The sequence below is a fragment of the Alosa alosa genome, chromosome 16 (assembly GCF_017589495.1).
Source record: "Alosa alosa isolate M-15738 ecotype Scorff River chromosome 16, AALO_Geno_1.1, whole genome shotgun sequence".
Taxonomy (NCBI): domain Eukaryota; kingdom Metazoa; phylum Chordata; class Actinopteri; order Clupeiformes; family Clupeidae; genus Alosa; species Alosa alosa.
In genome coordinates, this window is record NC_063204.1 from 21,344,469 (window position 1) to 21,363,839 (window position 19,371).

Genomic DNA, 19,371 nt, shown 5'->3' on the forward strand with positions numbered 1-19,371 from the left:
AAACTGCCCCATTAAATCACAAAAGTAAAGCTTAACTCACTCCCTCGGGCATGTGTGCGCACACACACACATACAGACACACACACGTTACGTACAGGGTCGCGTATGGGCCAGTTGGGGAAGCGTGTGGAGTCGCAGAGGTGCCTGAGGTAGTAGATGTTGCAGAAGAGCTCGTAGTCCAGCTGAGGGTAGCTGACCACAGGGATGGGGCAGTACTGGTAGAGCGCTCGCGTGTTGCTCTGAAGACGAGGGCTGAAGTCAGCCAGGTGAGCAGCAATCTTCTCAATCATCATCCGCCTAGAGGGGGCACACACACACAAAGGTGAGAATCAGGTGTAAACAATGAACATTAAAATTTTCTCTTCATTAATGATTTAACACACACACACACTGTTAAGAATCGGGTGCGAATAATGAACAATAAACATTGAAATGTTCTCCTCATTAATAATTTCACAAACACACACACACCTCATCTCACTGCTCCAGATGGCCTCAGGGGTGTCAAACTCTCCCAGGAAGATTTCAGAGAAGCGCTCCGGCTCGTAGTTCTCCAGGTAGCACACCATAGCCTCAGGCAGCACTGGGCCCAACACACTGCGCTGCACTATGTCCTGACCTTTAGCCTGCAGGGGTCAAATACCGCGGTCAGGGTCAAGATCAAAGTCAAACAGAGGGTGTTATTGACAGAACGGATGCGAGACACTGACTCACCTCCTCTGACTTGAAGGCCTGCTTCAGATGGGTGTACTTCAAAAACCTGTTGAAGGAGGACAGGAAGTTTACAGACAGAAGATCAAATGAGGCTCATTGAAAAGTGTATGGGTACTTGCATACTTTCTGCTAAAGCAGGAAATGTGCACATCTCAAGACCTTTTTGTTTAATGATCACTTCTTCTCTACACCCAACACATAGCGCCATACACATAGCTTGTCTTGTTGTATTGTTATTGTTTTGTTATTGTTTGTCCGTCTGTTGTAATGCTTTCCTTCTACTATGTTAAGCGACCTTGGGTTTGAGAAAAGCACTATGTAAAATAAACATTATTATTAATTCCACATAGAGGTGGAACAACTGCAGTCGAATGCACGTGTAAAATGAGTGAACGTGAGTATTTCTGTGAGTGTGTTTAAGGGTTTAGGCCGACCTGGCCACCGGTAGCACGTTGGAGCCCGTGTACATCATGATGAAGAAGAAGACCCCGGTGAGGTAGAGCCTCTGCAGGTTGGGGTTGTCTTGCATCACCAGGTACATCAGGTTGGCCACTTTCTCCACCAGGATGGGGTCAAAGGTGAGCAGCAGCTGCACAGACATGATGAGCGTGAGAATCAGACATTACAAAACGATGCGCATCGACAATACTGTTCCTAGGCCAGTTGAAAAGAGATCCAATATAATGGCTTATAGGATTATTCTTGTGCATTCTTGCCATTGATTGTAAATGCCTGGAGTTCGACTGTACTGATCTGCAAGAGTGGAGCTCACCTGGACAATGTGAGGCAGGCAGGTGTTGTCGGTGATCAGCCTCTTGACTCTGGGTAACGGCCTGATGATGGCGTTATCCTGGTCTCTACATGAGGGGGATGGAAAGAAGTCATAAAATGTTAGAGCACATCTCATCCCATATCATATCTACTGCCTGGCTGAGTGTATTAAAAAAAACACTGATGTGCTTAAAAGGCTGTTTCTGAGTCCACTAGATCATGTGTTTCTATTCATGAAGCTGCTCATGATGATTAAGTAGCAGAACCACGTAAATGGTAACCTGTCCGTGTGTGTGTGTGTGTGTGTGTGTTCTACCTGCTAGGGAAGTAGGAGCACATGGTGATGAGCATGTTAAGGATGAGCGTGGCCAGGTCAGTCTCGTTCATGACGGCCTGCCCTGAGGCCAGCAGGCACCACTTTAGCTGCGGGATGGCCTGAAGGGGGCGCCAACCGTCCATGCCCTGCGCCCAGCAACGCGTCTTGGCTGTCAGTGTGCCGTTGGTCCAGAACTCCTGCATCTGATGGGGCAGGTGAAGGAACAAGGAGGATGTGAATTTGCAAGTTTAGGGAGACAAGAATGACCTACAGTCTGTGTGTGTGTGTGTGTGTGTGTGTGGCTTACTTCTTCATAGCTGAAGGGTCCTCTTCTTTCTTTGTCAGCATTCCCAAAGTACCATTCCTTCTCACTCTCTCTCTTCATGTCAGGAGCAGCTTCAATAACGTTAGTCTGATAGAACACACACACACATATAAGCACATATTACACATCTCATTATTTTATCACCCCTCACAACAAGCAAATATCCTAGGCAGTATGGTCGCTGTCTCTCTCTTACACACACAGACGTACACACACACACAGACGTACACAAACGTACACACACACACACACACGTATACACACACGCACCTGTAGAGGCACAGTGGCTCGGCTAGTGTGCAGGTGTGCAAGGGTAAGCAAGTCCACCAGGGTCCTGACACCGTTAGAGTCCATCACCTCCTTCACATTTTTCTACAAGAGAGGGATAAGAGATATCAGATGAGTACAGCAGGAAAGTGTGCATGTGTGTGTGACCGGCGTATGTGTGTGTGTGTCTCTTGTTGATGCTCACATGGGAGTGTATGTTCATATGTTCATCACTAACCTTGTTCAGTATGAGTTTGTTGAGGAACAGGATCAGCCTGTCTCTTTCCAGTCGATCAGTACACTGTTGAGACACAGGAGAGACTTGGCTCAGTGTGTGGCCGTATGGGGTGCGTAGTCTTGTATGCTTATCTTATGCTCATACCATGGCTTAAAGGAATGATATTTTAATACACAGCACGTACACCAATGAAGTCGTTACACTTTGAGGTACTTACCCGCTCAAGCATGCCCACAATATATTTGGTGTCGGTGAACGGTCCAATCTCCTCGCAGCATTTACCGTAGACTATGGTCAGAGCCTGCAGACACAGGCACTTCATGGCGACTTTGGGTGTGAGCAGGAAACGGTGGTAGAGCTCATTAAAGAACTCGTACCTGAGGAGGGACAGAAGAGGAAGGGAGAACAGTTAACGACTGACGAAGAAAGAGGGAGAGAAACGCCATCGATCAGCACAGCAGCACAGAGTCAATGCCGCAGTATGAATATAATGAGATAAGCGTTGAGATAGCACTGCATTACCTTAACACTGATATATGATGACGAAGACACGGAGCAAATTACTTTCTAATGATGATTTGTTATCTTCTAATTAAACTATAATAAGTTATGCATGTAGTTCTTAATATAGTCTAGTGGAGATACTCCGACTCAATACGCCAAGCTATCTGGAAATATTGGAATGGTGTGGCGCTATAAATGACCATGTATTTAATGAAGCTTGTGATCTTTCAAATAACCAGCTATGAAGAGAACTCACTGATGTTCTGAAACATACATCGTCTCTTAAAGGAGAACTACTGCCATTTTTCCCATAGCTCTCCGTTTCTCGAGGTCACGAGTACCGTCGGTACAGGAAAAAAAAGGAACGAAGTTGCTGCAGCCAATAGCTAGATAAGCCAGGCAGCTACAGTGCTACACTCTGGGGGCATAATCCTAATCATGCCCCCAGATGGCTGGAATACTCCTTTAAGACTGAATAGACCTGTGTGGCTTCCTTTGATCAGGATTGAAGCCCCATTCAGATTGCATGAGACTCATAAGAGACCATGAATTGTTAATGTCATTCAGTGATCACAAGCGTATTGACCATCGAACCAACTTTTGAGGTGGTTGGTGACGATTGAACTGAAGACTAGTCCTAGTTCTTACGATCTCTTGATGGCCCCAGACTCCTCATTCTCATCTTCCTCCAGGAGCAGCCGCAGGTAATAATCACCAATCTTTATCTCATCTGAGAGGCACTCGTACTTCACCTGATAACACACAGACAGACACACACACACACACACACACACACACACACACAAAAAAAGCTTTTAAGATTCATAGTATGCTGCATGAGTTATTTGGTCCACCTGACCGGTCAGCTCATTTTAACGATGACAGCTCTCTATTACAGCACTATCTAAATATAATAGCTCAGTGATCTCATCATTATAGATATCCTTTAAGAGCATCAGATAAAAGCGAAAGCATTAGCTCTCCTTAAACTCTAAGCTTCCATTACGAATCAGGTAGCCCAGTGGGCCTGACTAAGACGGCAGGGTACAATGACCTCGAACAGACCCACTGGTCAGACTGACCTCGAACTCCTGATGGTTCCAGGAAATGACGCTGGCATTGCCCAGCTCGCGGTCCACGCTGAAGGAGCGCATCTCGCCCTCCAGGGCATCGCGCAGCTCCTCACGCGTCTTCAGGTTCCAGATGAGGTTGGAGCGCGCGTGGTCATTCTGAAACCTGGAGATGGATTGAGGAGGAAAAAGGGAAAGAAGAGAGTGACATGGCAAATGTGAAGGAGGAAGGGAGAGAAAGAGAGAGAGATGAAATGTACACAAAATACAGACAGATTGATTAAAGAGCGCTGAAAATATGATGTAGTTTTGTAAATACTCCTGTCATTTCCCTAAAGCACACCTGTAGTAAAAGAGCTCCCAGTTGGCTTCGATCTTGATCCTCTGTCTTCTCTTCCTGAGGATGACTGGTTTTTGGTTGGGGTTCTGCAGGAGAGGTCAAACATTCACATCATTTAAAGGCCTTTGGAGGTTCACATTCCCAACTGGTCCAGTGAAAAACCCATATTCCACTATAAAATTATTGTGAGTGACCGAACCTTTCAAATGAACACAAACGTGATGGGCAAGTTAATGCATTTATAACCAAACGACAACTACTACATTTATATTGAGTATGAAATACTTAATGAAAAAGATTGTTGAGGTTTTTGATTGATGGTCAAGCCAATGGCAAACACACACACAAACACAGACTAATAGAAACCCATGTGTTACATGACATCTACACAAGTGTAATGTTTAGAGGGGGGGCAGGCATGTGATGGGATCTCGACCGGTCAGATTGACACTTTCTCTCATATTACTCACCAGGTTATTCCTGTCCTGCTGCATTGATTGACAGCAGAAAGCACAAATGGGAGAAGGGGGGAGGTGGGAGAAGGGGGCGGGGGTAAAGACAACACAGACAGGTTATTGCTTCTGTGGTCAGACACAGACAGTCATGCTGATCTTGAACAGGATAGTGTGGAGAATCAGGAGTGGTGGGGGACAAACTCGCTCAAAAACACAAACAGGTCAGATTTATTACTGCACTCAATTTCAAATGTCACAGCTTGAAACACAATCAAATTTCATATCCATTCCTTCATTAACGCAATTACTGCACTCGCATAATGTCACAATGTTGAAGTGATTACGAGAATAAACAGGGTGTTTGTGTGGCTGCATTAGCGTGAAATAGTGTGAATCTGGTGGTAAGTATGACAGTGTGGGAAAGGCAGAAAGAGAATCACGAGTACTGTTGATCATTAGAGATGAGAAGATGACACGAGTTTCAGGGCCCCTCCCACACACACACACACACACACCAAATCTTCAAAGTGTGACACTGAATGTGACCTCCATCCCGGCACAGAAGACAAGACAAGCATCCATTAGGTCTCATTTTCATGTGTGTAATCCCATTCCTAATATGTTCCCCCTGACTAAGTTCACTTAACAACGTGGCTATTGGTTTAAATGTGCTTAGTAGTGAATGTAAATCCAAGCACATTGTCAGTTATGGCATGGCAAACCATGTAACAATATTACATTTTATTCCCTGTTGCCTTGACAGTGTATTAATGTGCTTAACTAAGCACACGTCAGATTAGCTTTAATCCCCACCAAGTAACAGAGCGGGGGTCTGTGGCAGACATCTGGTGGTGAGAACACACACATAGACGTCTGGGAGCACAGCAAAAGGCATGCTCATACATATACACACACACGTCTGGGAGCACGGTAAATGCATGCTCACACACACACACACACACACACGCCAACACTGCTACAGTGCTTCATATATGTAGCACATGCTACAAAAAAAATCAGTTTGTGCTAGGAATGATTTACCAGCTTAGCACCAATGACCTTACTGAAAATGTTTTCTAGAGTGTAGCCTACAGATGAGGGGTTTGTAACTACATACCAATGCTAGAGATTTTGGGCATTGTGCTACAAAACTATCAACATCTGAAGCACCAGTGCTATGAGCAAAAAAGTGAACGTAAAGCTCTGCATAGATAGATAGATAAAAAGATAGATAGATAGATATAATTTCGATCAGGTATCACTTTGATAACATTACAAATTCATTATTTTCTGCAGGCTTCAATGCAGAATCAATCTGATTACAATTGTGACTTGTAATCACTCTATGATGCTGTATGCACCCCTCACACAGCACTCTGAGCACTGGTCCTCATCAATGCAACTATGAGCAGCATGTCTGACAACTGTGATTCAGTATGAGTTGTGTCCATCTGACATGTTTCTGGGCTATTCATCTGCTGAACAAATGAATGCATAAATACCTGGGGACTCACTGGACTCAAGACCCACCACAGACAATTTCAGCTCAATACTCAAGAGAGAAGAAAAGAGGATTTAGGCAGGTCAAGGCCAGACCCCCACCCCAACAGCAGGGCACCAGGAGGCTTTAGACGGGGAGGGCCTCCAAGATGAGCAAGCGTCAGCCTTCAGGAAGGCACTTAGTCACATACACACAACCATAGGTACGCAAACACACATGCTGCATAGGACCTTGTTAATAAGCACTGACACCACCATCTCCTGAATGAAAAGCAACCCAGAAGGAGAGTGGAAAAGCTGCACGTGAAAAAATAAAACGTCCAGTAATCACCCCAAAGCAGTTAAGCTCTGGTCAGTTCAGCAACAGGGCAGTGCAGTAGCCTCATCCACCAGCAGAGGGGGCAAGAGCACAGCCACAGGAGGAAGAGGCTGATGCCACAAGCTCACAGCCCCACAAGAGTGCTGCGGCTGCCAGGCAACAAAAGCAAGGGATGAAGAGAGGTGATGAGATGGAGGTGTGGGAGGGGGATGCTTACCTCTTTCTGAGCGATGCCCATCTTGTCTCGCCAGTGCATGAGCACGATGTCGGTCTTCTCCTTGGCAAACTTCTCCACCTCTTTGGCAGCTTTGCCAGCTATCCGCTGCCACTCGGGCACCTTGTTGCGCCCGTACTGATCCTGTGGATGACAAGAGGGCACCCATAAGAGTGCAGGTTCAGACAGACATAGACCATGGTTTAGCTACTGATATATTTTTAGCAACGCAACACCCAGTTCACGCGGTCAAATGAAGTGGCTACCGTGGCTATTTTGACGTTATCACGGATGTGCATGCGATCGACATCCTTCTCTGGGACGGGGTCTGCGCTGTCCAAATAGGCCAGTAAACCTGTGGGCTAAACGCCAGAGAGGGAGAGATTAAGGAGGAGAGGAAAACGATAGAGACAGAGGGAGAGGGAGAGGGAGAGAGAGAGAGAGAGAGAGAGAGAGAGAAATGAATAGGAACTTAATTATTAAAGAAGAGAGAACAAAGAATAGAACACTTCAACCACTTAGGTGGCACATGACTATTTGGGGAAAAGTAAGAAGCTCTTTAACTCTGCCTCTAGCCAGCCCTCTGTCTCTCTCTCATGGACACAAGGCAGAGCAGCCTGGCAGAGACGGAGGAGAGAACCAGAGCGTGCCCTTAGAGCAGCACTCCCACCGCAACCTCGGGCCAGCCAGCAGACGACACATGCTTCTCATTTGGATTTGCACACACTGCCAGCCAACAGGGCTGGGAGAGGAGAGAGGACAGGAGAGGACAGGAAAGGAGGAGAGGACAGGAGACTCCCGGCGGCACAATCAGGCCAATGACTGGGGGGAGGAGGCCGTTCTGGAGCCTTACCAGGATCCGCTTCAGGAGGTTCAAGGCCGTGGGATTTTCCGCTGTCCACAGGCCAACCAGATGACGACTCAATTGCCTGCATTACAGAAAGATGGCGATGAGTCTGTGCAAAACTCAAGTAGTAGTGTTATTAAACTCTGGTACATGTCATTTGAGTTCATGGATTTTTATTGAAACCCTTCCCATTCTTCCCACATGAATTAGTGCTCTCAAACTTTACAATGAATGTTTTTTGACAAATAAAACAATTTGCGCAACAAACAGTTTAACTCTGTACTAGTGATGTCTCTCTGGGTTCACCAATCTGTGTGTGCGTGCGTGTGTGTGTGTGTGTTCTCGTACCTGTTGGTGAGCATCCTCTGGTCTGAGCTGATGGTGAACATGGCTGTGTGCAGGTGGCGGGGCAGAGCTCCCTCACTCAGGGCCAGCTCCTGCATCTTAGTGGCGATTTCCTTATCTCCTTCCTGCAACACACACATGCATCTTCTAACCCACTCATTCAGCCACATGAAATCTTCCAGAATCTTCTAAGTGTTCTCCCACAAGGTCAGATAGAAACACTGGGATTTGCCATTTTCGGCTGAGTCACGGTGAGGATGTACCTGTAGTTTTTCTTCTCTGGGAGTAATCCCATCTACAATATTACAAAGCTTATACAATTCCTTACAGGCTGTGACGCTGCTTCAAGCAGTCTTTCTTGAGTCTATTTTGAGTTGATTTAGCCTAATATTTGGTTCACCTTCAAATCAACAAAGAAGGCTATAAATCCTGGACTGAGCTACCATATTTACCCAAACTCCCATGCAGGCCTGATAAAATAAGCACGTCCTGTTTTGTACGTGGAGGTGTAGTGTAGACTCACCTCAATAATGGCCTTCATGACCAGGCCTGCTCCCTTTACAATAGCCATGGAAGGGTGCTGGAGCAAAACAAACAGATGTCACTGCATGCACTCATCACTTGACCACAAATAGCATTCAAGAAGGTCGCCACAGAACGAGTTCTCATTCAGAACAGCCCCTCAGGTGACAAAATATGAGCAAGCACACAGACACTCCCCTATAACCTCCCCTCCCCTAGCAAACAAACACACAGACACACACACACCTGGAATAGTTTGAAGAGGGTGCGTCCGTTCGAGGCCACCATCTCCAGCAGCATGTCAAACTGCTGACCCTCGGTGGTCTCACTGTACGGCGCACACAGGGCAAAGGTCAGGAAGTCCAGCAGGGAACTGATGACCAGAGCACCTGTACCTTGATCCTGAGAGAGAAAGAGCAAGAGTGAGTGAGAGAGAGAGAGAGAATAATGGACAGAGATAGCAAAAATAAGTGTGCAACAAGTTGTTAAATAGATCATGGTTTAACAAGTTTAAAAGATAAAAACAAACTTACAGGTCATGGAAATGAACTAACAAGCCAACATGTGCATTGAACAGCTACAGTGCAAACTACAATGGAGTCTTTCTCATGACTTATTTTCCCACTGCCTGCCCACTCACCACATTGCTGATAAACTTCTCCAGCAGATTTTCCAGAAACTTCTTGGAGGAGAGTAGGGAGGCTTTGTTCAGTTGCTCTTGTCTGAGGTCATAGTCATCATGCATGGGCTGCAAGAGCATCAGACACCACTCATGTCAGAGTGTGTGGTGGAGATGGGGGTTGGCTGGTAGGATGATTGGGAGATTTGTGTGTGTATTGGGGTTAATCTTTGGGCTTTACTTACACACATAAGTGCACACAGCATGTCAATGGCAGCATGGGTTACGCCGTTGTGGTTTCTTTTCAAGGCCTTTACGGTCTTCACTCCAAGCTTTTCACGAAATCTGTCACAGACACACACACACACAAACACATATAATAATAAGATAATACACCATTATATCACACGAATGGAGCATCAAATGTGTTTAATAACATTTAATAACCCCCCACACACACACATGCACAGAAAAAGGAGGCACAACTCCGCTTCCTTTCACATACGTGAGCTCACTGAAGACAGAGAGAATGTCAGAGAGCCCACTGAGACTGACACACACACACACACACACACAGTATCTGTATGGTCTCTGCTGCCTATGTACAAATATCAAGTGAAATGAGGGGACTGAGGTCTTGACAGGAGAGAGACTTTCACTCTCTAGTTGGGACTGGGAATCGCTCTTCATACAGCTCAGTGCGCCTGAGGACATGAGGGATGAAGAGAGAGACGAGGAAGAGGAGGAGGAGGAGGAGGAGGAGAGAAAGATACGGAGGGATGGAGTGCCATATCTGAAGAGGAGCGGAGAAAACAGTGCAAAGCAAGAACAAGGAGACAGTCATGGACAGAGATGGATGAGATGTCTCCAAATTTGCATGTGCAATGGATATTAACGGATAAAAAAAATTGAATGATAAATGAGAAACCAGGAAAAGAAAACAGGACAGAGAGAGACAGACGGTTCCTAATTTACTGATTGAGATAATTACAGACTGACAAATGTCAGATTGGAGCAATGGAGACAGATAGAGAAGACCCAGGGAAAGATTGAGAAAGAGAGAGAGAGCGAAAGAGCGAGAGAAAGAAAGAAAGAAAGAGAGAGAGAGAGACGGGCAGACAGACAGAGACAGACAGACAGACACACTGAGACGCATGAGCTCATATTTACGTTCGAAGCTCCGGCCCAGCCATCTGACCAGACCTTGGAATGACAGAGTAGTCCGTTACAAGCCAAGACACAGCAGCACCAGCATACACATACACACGCACACACACACACACACACACACACATAGCAGGAAGACAGAATGTAGAGTGTGTCGAGGAAAAAGTGAAAAGACATGAATAAGAAATTTTATGTAAAAGAACGTAGAGAGAAAAAGGAATACAAAGTGCAAACAGTGAGGAGTGCAAGACTGCAACAAAAACACACAGAAACAAAAGAGGTTGAGAAGAGTTCTGGAGAGGCCATGGCATGTGAAGTGCATATTGGGGAGAGGACAGGAGCACTAAGGAGAGGAGTGGTCGGGGTGAGGGGCCTTACCGGGGCAGCTGGGTGAAGGCCTGGAAGCCAGCTTTGGAGGCCACCAGCCGGCGCAGGGCCTGGAACTGGCTCTCCAGGTCAGCGTTGGGCCCGGTCATCTCGGCCTCCTGGGACAGCAGCGCCAGGATGGCATTGTTGATGAGCTTCTCCTTGTTCTCAGAAAACAGACCCTGGAGCCCAGCAGCAAGAGGGGAGGGGAGAGGAGAGGAGAGGAGAGGGGAATTTATTAAGGGCTAATTCATTATTGAACATTAGAATTCAGTTACAAACCTACAGCTGCAGTACTCTGCCATCAGCAGAGAACCAGGAACTTGTACATCCATTAAAACATTGCTTCAGCATATCTCACACACACACACACACACACACTTACATCTTGGGTGACGGCGTGAAGCACCCCACTGTAGGAGATGTTGGCGTTGAATCTGAACACAGCGTCACTGAAGTTCCCATCTGAGGATGACACAGCATGTTAGATCAGCCAGGGCCACATCATGTCTTCACTCATGCTGAATCATTCTATTGCCAGTTACTTACTTACTTATTCAGTCTGACTGCATGCACTCTCTTTTTTTCTCTCTCTATGTCTCTCTCTCAGTCTCTCTCTCTCTCTCTGTGCATTTGTCTCCTCACATGTAACACATGACTGGAGCCAATGCCACACATCAGCACTCTCTCAAACACACATAACATAACACACAGCTTTGGCTGAAGGAATCTGTCCCACTAGACCTCTATCAGATGATCACAATAGGGGCGACAAACCCCTGAAAGAGGGGAGAGAAACCCCTCAAACCATCAAAAGAAACATGGCAACTCGATAGGTAGCTTACGGCATGATGATGTGTTTTAGACGCAGGCTCAGCTCAGCCCAGAAACATTGCTCTGTGTAGCATCAGCTTTAGTGTATAAAATACTTTAGTCCTATTTGATTTAAAAGTACAGCTATTTGAAATGAAGAGGATTAGACCTAGTGTCATTTATTCAGTGTGCGGACCATGCGGGTGTGTTAAGGCAGGTGCTTATGTGAGACGGACGGAGCTGTGGTCAGTGTCCCAGTCTGTGGAGGATGGGCTGGTCACTCACTGGGTGGGGCGGCCAGAAACTTGAGGTGCAGGCTCTCCACCTCCTCGTCCACGGGCATGCTGAGCAGGCCCCAGCGCTGTCCTCGCTGGGTGGGCGCCATCTTCACACACACGTCCCGGTTCCCCGACGCACGCACCCCATCCAGCAGGCTCGCCAGCAGAGAGTCTCTGCATGGGACAGAGAGAGGAGAGAGGGATGGACAGGAAGAGAAGAGAGCGGAGGAGGTGAAGGAAGAGAATTAGAAACGGAATATAAATATATAAATATATATATATATATATATATATATATATATATATATATATATATATATATATAACAGACAGACAGGAGACATACAAGAAAAGAAAATACAAGAAAACAGGAACAAAAAGGGAGTGTGTGGTGTGTGTGTGTGTGGTGTGTGTGGTGTGTGGGTGTGTGTATACCTTTCTGTGGAGCTGTATTTGCGGATCTGTCCTCTGATGAACTCCACGGTAAACACTTGAGGGTTGTCTTGGTCGCAGATCAGCGCAAACACCTGCGGACACGTCACAATCCCAGCAGTGAGAACAATCCATAAACACATCATGTTAACAGCATAATGTATTTCATTATGTCCTTAGTAGTACTATCCTTCCTTTATTCTAACATTTCAAAGATGATCAGGAGAGCATATTTGCTATAGCATTAGCATCTATGACTACCAAAGTTTATGGTAAGAATGTTGTTTAGAATTATAAAAACAAATATAAACAAAGTATATATAAGTATATAATTAAGTATAAGTATATAAACAAATTGTTGGCTCGGTCATTGAAGTTACAAATGGTCATTCAGTAGTCATCCAACACACCTCTTCAAAGGGCTTGATGGTGACAATGTTGTAAGAGGCAGGGTCTCTTTCAACAAGGCATGTCTCTGTGAGGGCCAGGATCCTCCTTATAGGTTCCTAAGAGGGACAAACAGAGCGGACGCCATCAGCACTAATGAAAACAGGCAGAGTCAAAACACTGCACAAAAACAGCAAACCAGGACAAGTCACAGACTTGACAGCAGAGGTCAGCGACAGATGAAAGTAGATTGGGGGCACAGAGACACAAAGAGAGAGAGAGAGATAGAGTGTGACAGGAGAAGATTGCAGAAAAACAGGGAATGCAGACATGTATGAAGAACAAATGGTGACAAGATAAAGGAAAGCCACACGTTTTCTAGAACATATAATTACTTAAGTACTCAACAATGCCAGTAGCTATCTGACCAAAACATGAGGACTGGTGATTGGAGGAGAAGAAAGAGTAAAGCCTGTTTCTCTATCCCTCCTCTTACCGAGTGTCGAGGGGAGACCTTCTGCACCACGAACTCGGCCAGCGAGGTGATGCACTCGTCCGAGCCGTACTTGCCGAGGCGCTCGACGGCGAAGCCCTCAAACGTGAGCGGGTCCTTACGCAGCCGGAGCATGATGCCGATGTAGTTGCCGGCATGCTCGATGGCACTGCGGATGATCTCATCACGGTTCTCTGACGCAAACAGGTGCTGTGGGTAGAGATACGAGTGTGTTGGGAGTTTGAGGCGACATGATTTAGCTAATTCAGCTAATGTGGCTGCGAGAAGCTGATCATGATTCGGCCAGCTCCTCTCTGTGCTTGGTTTGTGATACATTTAATTTCACTACACAGGAAACCACTGCTTCAAAATTAGAAAGCCATAAAATGTTAGACGGAATGCAACACTATTTTCTATAAGAAAACACGCACAATGCAAGCAAGCAACACACACACACACACACTCAATCGTACCAGCCTGCTGAAGCCACCGTAGAGGATACAGAACCCGCCCTGGTAGTCGGACACTTCAGCGAAGCCCTCTACGGACCGGTAGTCGTAGGAGCAGATCACCCGATTGGTGTGGGGGTCGATCTGGTCAATGCCCCCTGGCGTGACCTCCAGGCTGACCTGCTTGCGTGTGTCGCTCCAGTGGTGCTTGTAACAGTTGTAGCGCTGCAAAAGAACAGAGCCGATAAGCTGCAGAGAAGGGTGGGGAGTGTCTGCAGTGAATGGGATATCTTTTGAAGTGTTTACGTTTATGTGTGGCACCCAATCAGCCCTCTGACTGCATCAAAGCATGAACCTAAGAATTACAATGTCGCAGAACACATTCATAGCCATTCATCATACATAGTATATGATTTCATTTGTACTGTAAAGAACCTAACCAAAAACAGTGACTACAGACTTGGCCTTAGAACAGACCTTTTTCATTCTCCTGCTTGTTCTCCAATTCCAAGTACAGACTAACCTTTATGTAACAAACCACAATCAGGAGTGTGTGTGTGTGTGTGTGTGTGTGTGTGTGTGTGTGTGTGTGTGTGTGTGTGTGTGTGTGTGTGTGTGTGTGTGTGTGTGCGCATGTGCGGCCAGAGCGTGGGTGTTCCAGTTCCTGGTCAGACAGACAAGAGGACTTCCAAAACCACCTCTTTGCATAAAATTCTGCTATCACCTCATTAACAGTTCTAGAGACGCTTATCACTCTTCACAACCACAGAAAGATTTGCATTGCAGTCCTAGAGATGGCATCTTGTGTAATCTTTGGGTAGCCTTGCCTGTAAGCTCCAGCGCTTAACAGTGATGCTGCATGTTTCTACCACAGTACTGTGAGGGTTAAGGGTCTGTGTCTACCAATCACGTTCTTTGCGCCGATGGCAGCTATTTTCTATACAAATCCACTTAGCGCTGACCGTTTTTTTCCCCCGCAGCACTCAGAGTGCAGAAAGTTGAAATCTGTTCAACTTTTAGAACAACGCTGGCCTCGTCATTGTCACTTCTCTCTCAACAACCAATCAAAACTTCGTAACCTAGCAACAATAAACACTTGACAAAGGCTCCAAAAAATGGAGGTTGAGGGCACTGTCAGCGCAAAAAACGTGATTGGTGAACACGGGGCCTAAAGCCCTAAATGACTGTGTAGAAGTTAGCAGCTCAAGGCTAGCCTATTTGCCGGTGGGAGAAAAAAAAAAAAAAAAACACTTTACTGCATCTGTTTGATCGGGCCACCAGGAAGTGGCATTGATCAAGGTAGATGAAAGTCAAGCCCGCAAAGGCTGCTGGGTGAGGGGTTTGCTTAGAAGCACTAGCGCACGCACTGTGCAGGGCCAACAAAAACACTTTCAGGGAAATGCAAACACAAACAGATGAAAGAGAAAAGAGTACTTTAAAAAAGGGGAAGTCTGGTGAATGAACAGCAGATATCTCTTATAAATCACCGCAGGGTGTTGTAAGGCTACCTCTGATTCTTTTTTATCTCTCTCTCACTCTCTCTCTCTCTCTCTCAGAGCTGTGTAGAGACATCCTGTGTTTAATGAGTCAGTGTGTCAGTTGGGCAGTCTGGTCACTCAGCTGCTTCTTTCATTTTCTCTTTATGGAGTCCTGACGCCCAGGTTCTCCTTTCCACTTCTGCTAGGGGCTGTAGGTAGGCCTGCACGTGAGCAGTTTGCATTTCCACATGTGACGCGTCAGTGTTTGAGACTGTGTGTGTGTGTGCCTATTATGTATGTATAGGTGTTTGTGTGCATGTATGTGTATGTATGGATGTGTGTGTTGTTGTACACACAAGAGGACACAATCAAGTCTGTGAATTTATACATAAGTACTGGTGTGAGGTAGTATGTCTGGGAAACCATGTCTTGGTGTATGACTCATTATGGGATGTTTACCAGCAGAGCACGATTGCTACTCACCCTCCCAGTGATCTTCCCTTCAGAGAAGTCTGTCCTGAAGCGCTGTACAAAAACAACACCCACCATCATTTAGTCAGTCAGTCAGTCACAGTCACACACACATACACGCCTGGTCCGCCTCAACACCACAGCGCTGCTCAGGGTCATACCACTGCCCCCAAAGGAGAGTGATGCACATGAAATATTCATGGCGCCCTGCTGGCTGGGCTGAGCTAATAAAGGCAGGTGACCAGGCAGGCGAAGAGGAGTTAGCCTCCGTCTACAGTCGGCTGTGGAGAGGCTTCAGCCCTGAGCAAAAGATGATGTTGGTATACCAGTACAGATCTCCAATCACTGATCTCCAATCACTCCCTTATCTGGAAGACTTTCTATTCGTTCGAATAATTAAGCATGTTAATAGGTCAGGTGTAACGATTGAATCAGTGTGGTGGAGCTGAGAGTAGAGGACGTATAGGAGGACATGGCTTATAGGGCTGGATGTGTGACCATGTTCTTACCATGTCCATGTCACATAATTACTGACATTAGAGGAAGTCAAAATGAAAAAATAATAATGATAAAATCTCATCATGATACCCTATGTAACCATTTCATCAAGAATATAAGACATAACAATAAACATAATGTTTTCAGGCTTTCCTGCATTTCAAAAATAAACCTCCACTACTTCACATCTAAGAGAACCTAAAGCTCTCTACCAAGACACTCCACTACACCCTCTCCACCACTTCTAATGGGTTGTCTACACTAATAGGTGTGTGTGTGTGTGTGTGTGTGTGTGTGTGATGAATTAACGGTGTGCACTCACCAGTGCCTCGGTCAGCAGCTCTGTGCGGTGCTCTGTGGAGAACTTGAGCGTCTCCGACTTCTTCCCGCTGCCCTTGCGGAAGGTGAGGTTGAACTCGGTGCCCTGGCCCTTGCCCACGGGCGCGATGCCACAGATATCTCCATACGGCCACTGCCAGCCAGGGGGATACAGGGACAGAGAACACACGCACACATGGAAAGAAAACACAAGCACGTCCATAGGGTGTGGGGACAGGGTGCACACATACACACACAGACAAATATTGATAAAAACAGACAAAAACACACACACACACACACACACACACACACACTAGAACAGAGTCAAAGCTGCTTTAGGTGCTGTGTACTGTGTGTCTGTATGAAAAGCATGTATTTGGAGACGTCAGACATTTCTCCACCTTCCTCTCTGACGATGAACTGAAATGATTAAACCGATCCTTAACTGATCCTCAGCTCCTGTAGTGAGACGCTCCATTAAAATAATTCATATGACAGTTTTACAGTGACTACAGCTAGAGGTTTACAAGGACTGACCAGGCTGAAGAGGCACAACTCTGGCTGTGAAAAAAGCAACGTGACAGACACAAGTCAAAGTACTGACATAAATGTGACTGACATGCAAACACGTTACACAAGTGCATTATGCTGCCCATACAGCACACGACTTTGAAAAGACTTTTAAAAGACTAAAGTCTGACACCCTCTCACATCTAAAGGCAAGTCACAGGTTTTAAAAGTCACAGACTATTTTGCAAAGACTGGGAATCTTGCAATGTCACTATTTACAAGAAAGCAACTAGATTCCATTTGAATTATTTCCCATCGTGCACCAGATATCAACAAAAATTCAATGAGACTAAACAATCCATAGCCTCCTCAATTCAAAGCCATATGATTGTGCCACTGCAACATTGTTGCATGTGTAACATCCCAAACCTGCATTGCTATGCATATAACAGCATCAAATTAGCTCACATTACGTCTCCATATATGCACGAGCAGGTGAAAGTAAAGTTTGTCAGTGCTTAGATAAATAGAAGTATTTTCAAGTAGGTCATTGGGCTTGTTGTTGTGTCAGGTGGAATACGCTTCTCCATCAAACTCCAGTAAAACTAACATGATTTGTATGTTTATGAATTAGTTTCTGACCGTGAAATCGCTTGAAAATCGAATGGCTAAAGGCCGGCATTAGTTAGCTCACCTGATTTGTGACCTCTAGCGTTGTGGGGTTGTATGTGGTGATGCCATGAGTGCCTACTGAGAAGACTCTCTTATACCTGTGGAGACACAGAGATGGGGGAAAAAACAACATCGGTCAGACTGTGCAGGTGCACAGGTGCACGCGCGCACGCGCACACGCACACACGAATCATGAAAGACTCTGACCAACATAAAAAACAAGTGCCTTATCAACAACAGACACTTAACAATGACAAGTGGGGGGTGTGGGGACACTGGACCCTGAGGGCCACACCATCACATCCAACTCAGACACATCAGACACTACGGAGAACGAGAGAGAGAGGAAAGATTAAGAAACAGGGGGAGGGGAGGGGGAACAAGAGGATGAGAGGAAAGAGAAATGAGAAGTGATCTTAATCAAAGCTGACACTGTTCCAGACCCACTCAAGCATCCAAAAAAAGCCCCCCCTCCCTCCTTCTGCCCAGACCCGTCCTGAGAGTAGCTCTGCCCAAGGTGGGGTGAGGGACGGTGGCTCCATGGAGACCAGACCACTTCAGCAGCCATTTTTCAACGTCCTCACAGACAGGGGGGACAGGGGGGGGCACCAAGAGGATGCTATACTTCTAAGGCTGTGTGGGGGATCTTATCACTGCATTTCTGACCGTTCTTCATTCATCTACTCTGTCTCATTTATCTATCCATCTGTTCTCCACTGTGCCCAACGCTACACATATAGAATTCAGATAGCCTTGCCGAGTCACAAGAAAATACCACGTATACTATACAGACAGTAGAAGCACACACACACCAGTTCCCTTACGTCAGACAGACAGTTGTACCTTGGACTCCGCTATAAGTTGACTGACGCAAAGCTGGCATTACCACAAGACTACTACGGGTCAGTGGTGTGTGCAGATGTGTTCCAAAACCCTGATGAGGTTGATTTCTGCATGCACAACTGAGATGCTGAAAAGTTGTGTGTGTGTGTGTGTGTGAGAGAGAGAGAGAGGCCATCAGCAGGGCAGTGAAGCAGAAAGCTGCTGCAAGGGCTGCTTGAGGGTTGTGGCATGAATAAGAGGGCTACTGCCACACACACACACACACACCAGGCTGCCCCTGGCACACTTAAGAGTCACCAAGGCAACCAACAAAGAGGGGAGTCATGGGACATAATAACCCATAACTTCATACCCACCGCGCTGTCAATCACCGGCCCAGCCAGCGACACATTAGCATGGGCCCAAACAACACAACCAAACAAACAACAGCCCTCCCAGCAACGCCTCTCAAGCGCCTCAGAGTCCACAGGGAGAGGAGGCGCTCTCGGACACAGGAGAGTCCTGTGGTAGCCTGGTAAAATTTCTCAGACGTGACATTATGTGAAGGTTTTCTTGCTACACAGTAGTGCGTGGACAGAGCAGAGACCTCTCACAGCTACTAAGGCTGTGCAATTAATTGAATTAATCGATTAAATCATGATTATGACTTTCAACGATTATGAAAACAATATAATCGAAATATAACAATTATTTATCTACATTCAGTTTCATAACAATGCTTTCCTTTTGTCTTTTGAGTTGTTGTGTGCATTGTCTTTTTACATAATTTTTTTTCCTGTTGGATTATATTTAAAATTATATTTATGAAAATGTAAAAAAAATTATGT

General features: G+C 46.0%; 1 protein-coding gene across 10 annotated transcripts in view; it reads right to left on the reverse strand.

Moving 5' to 3' along the window:
• Positions 1–19,371, reverse strand: part of LOC125310014 (dnaJ homolog subfamily C member 13) — a 50,476-nt gene that overhangs the window by 11,905 nt on the left and 19,200 nt on the right. For 7 of the 10 annotated variants that reach the window (XM_048267186.1, XM_048267179.1, XM_048267187.1 and 4 more), the window contains exons 3-35: positions 17,724–17,799; positions 16,521–16,670; positions 15,713–15,754; positions 13,776–13,976; positions 13,306–13,512; positions 12,833–12,928; positions 12,426–12,517; positions 11,998–12,164; positions 11,285–11,364; positions 10,912–11,081; positions 10,537–10,569; positions 9,612–9,711; positions 9,388–9,495; positions 8,994–9,149; positions 8,749–8,805; positions 8,229–8,350; positions 7,887–7,962; positions 7,300–7,395; positions 7,037–7,177; positions 5,016–5,033; positions 4,549–4,631; positions 4,218–4,371; positions 3,784–3,887; positions 2,849–3,008; positions 2,632–2,694; positions 2,397–2,498; positions 2,109–2,213; positions 1,802–2,004; positions 1,487–1,571; positions 1,149–1,303; positions 715–760; positions 472–626; positions 96–297 (exon numbers count right to left, since the gene is read on the reverse strand). In XM_048267186.1, coding sequence (XP_048123143.1) covers positions 96–297; positions 472–626; positions 715–760; positions 1,149–1,303; positions 1,487–1,571; positions 1,802–2,004; positions 2,109–2,213; positions 2,397–2,498; positions 2,632–2,694; positions 2,849–3,008; positions 3,784–3,887; positions 4,218–4,371; positions 4,549–4,631; positions 5,016–5,033; positions 7,037–7,177; positions 7,300–7,395; positions 7,887–7,962; positions 8,229–8,350; positions 8,749–8,805; positions 8,994–9,149; positions 9,388–9,495; positions 9,612–9,711; positions 10,537–10,569; positions 10,912–11,081; positions 11,285–11,364; positions 11,998–12,164; positions 12,426–12,517; positions 12,833–12,928; positions 13,306–13,512; positions 13,776–13,976; positions 15,713–15,754; positions 16,521–16,670; positions 17,724–17,799 — 3,805 coding nt within the window. The remainder of the gene's footprint in view (positions 1–95; positions 298–471; positions 627–714; positions 761–1,148; positions 1,304–1,486; positions 1,572–1,801; positions 2,005–2,108; positions 2,214–2,396; positions 2,499–2,631; positions 2,695–2,848; positions 3,009–3,783; positions 3,888–4,217; positions 4,372–4,548; positions 4,632–5,015; positions 5,034–7,036; positions 7,178–7,299; positions 7,396–7,886; positions 7,963–8,228; positions 8,351–8,748; positions 8,806–8,993; positions 9,150–9,387; positions 9,496–9,611; positions 9,712–10,536; positions 10,570–10,911; positions 11,082–11,284; positions 11,365–11,997; positions 12,165–12,425; positions 12,518–12,832; positions 12,929–13,305; positions 13,513–13,775; positions 13,977–15,712; positions 15,755–16,520; positions 16,671–17,723; positions 17,800–19,371) is intronic. The other 3 variants (XM_048267180.1, XM_048267178.1, XM_048267183.1) reach the window with 3 other exon arrangements.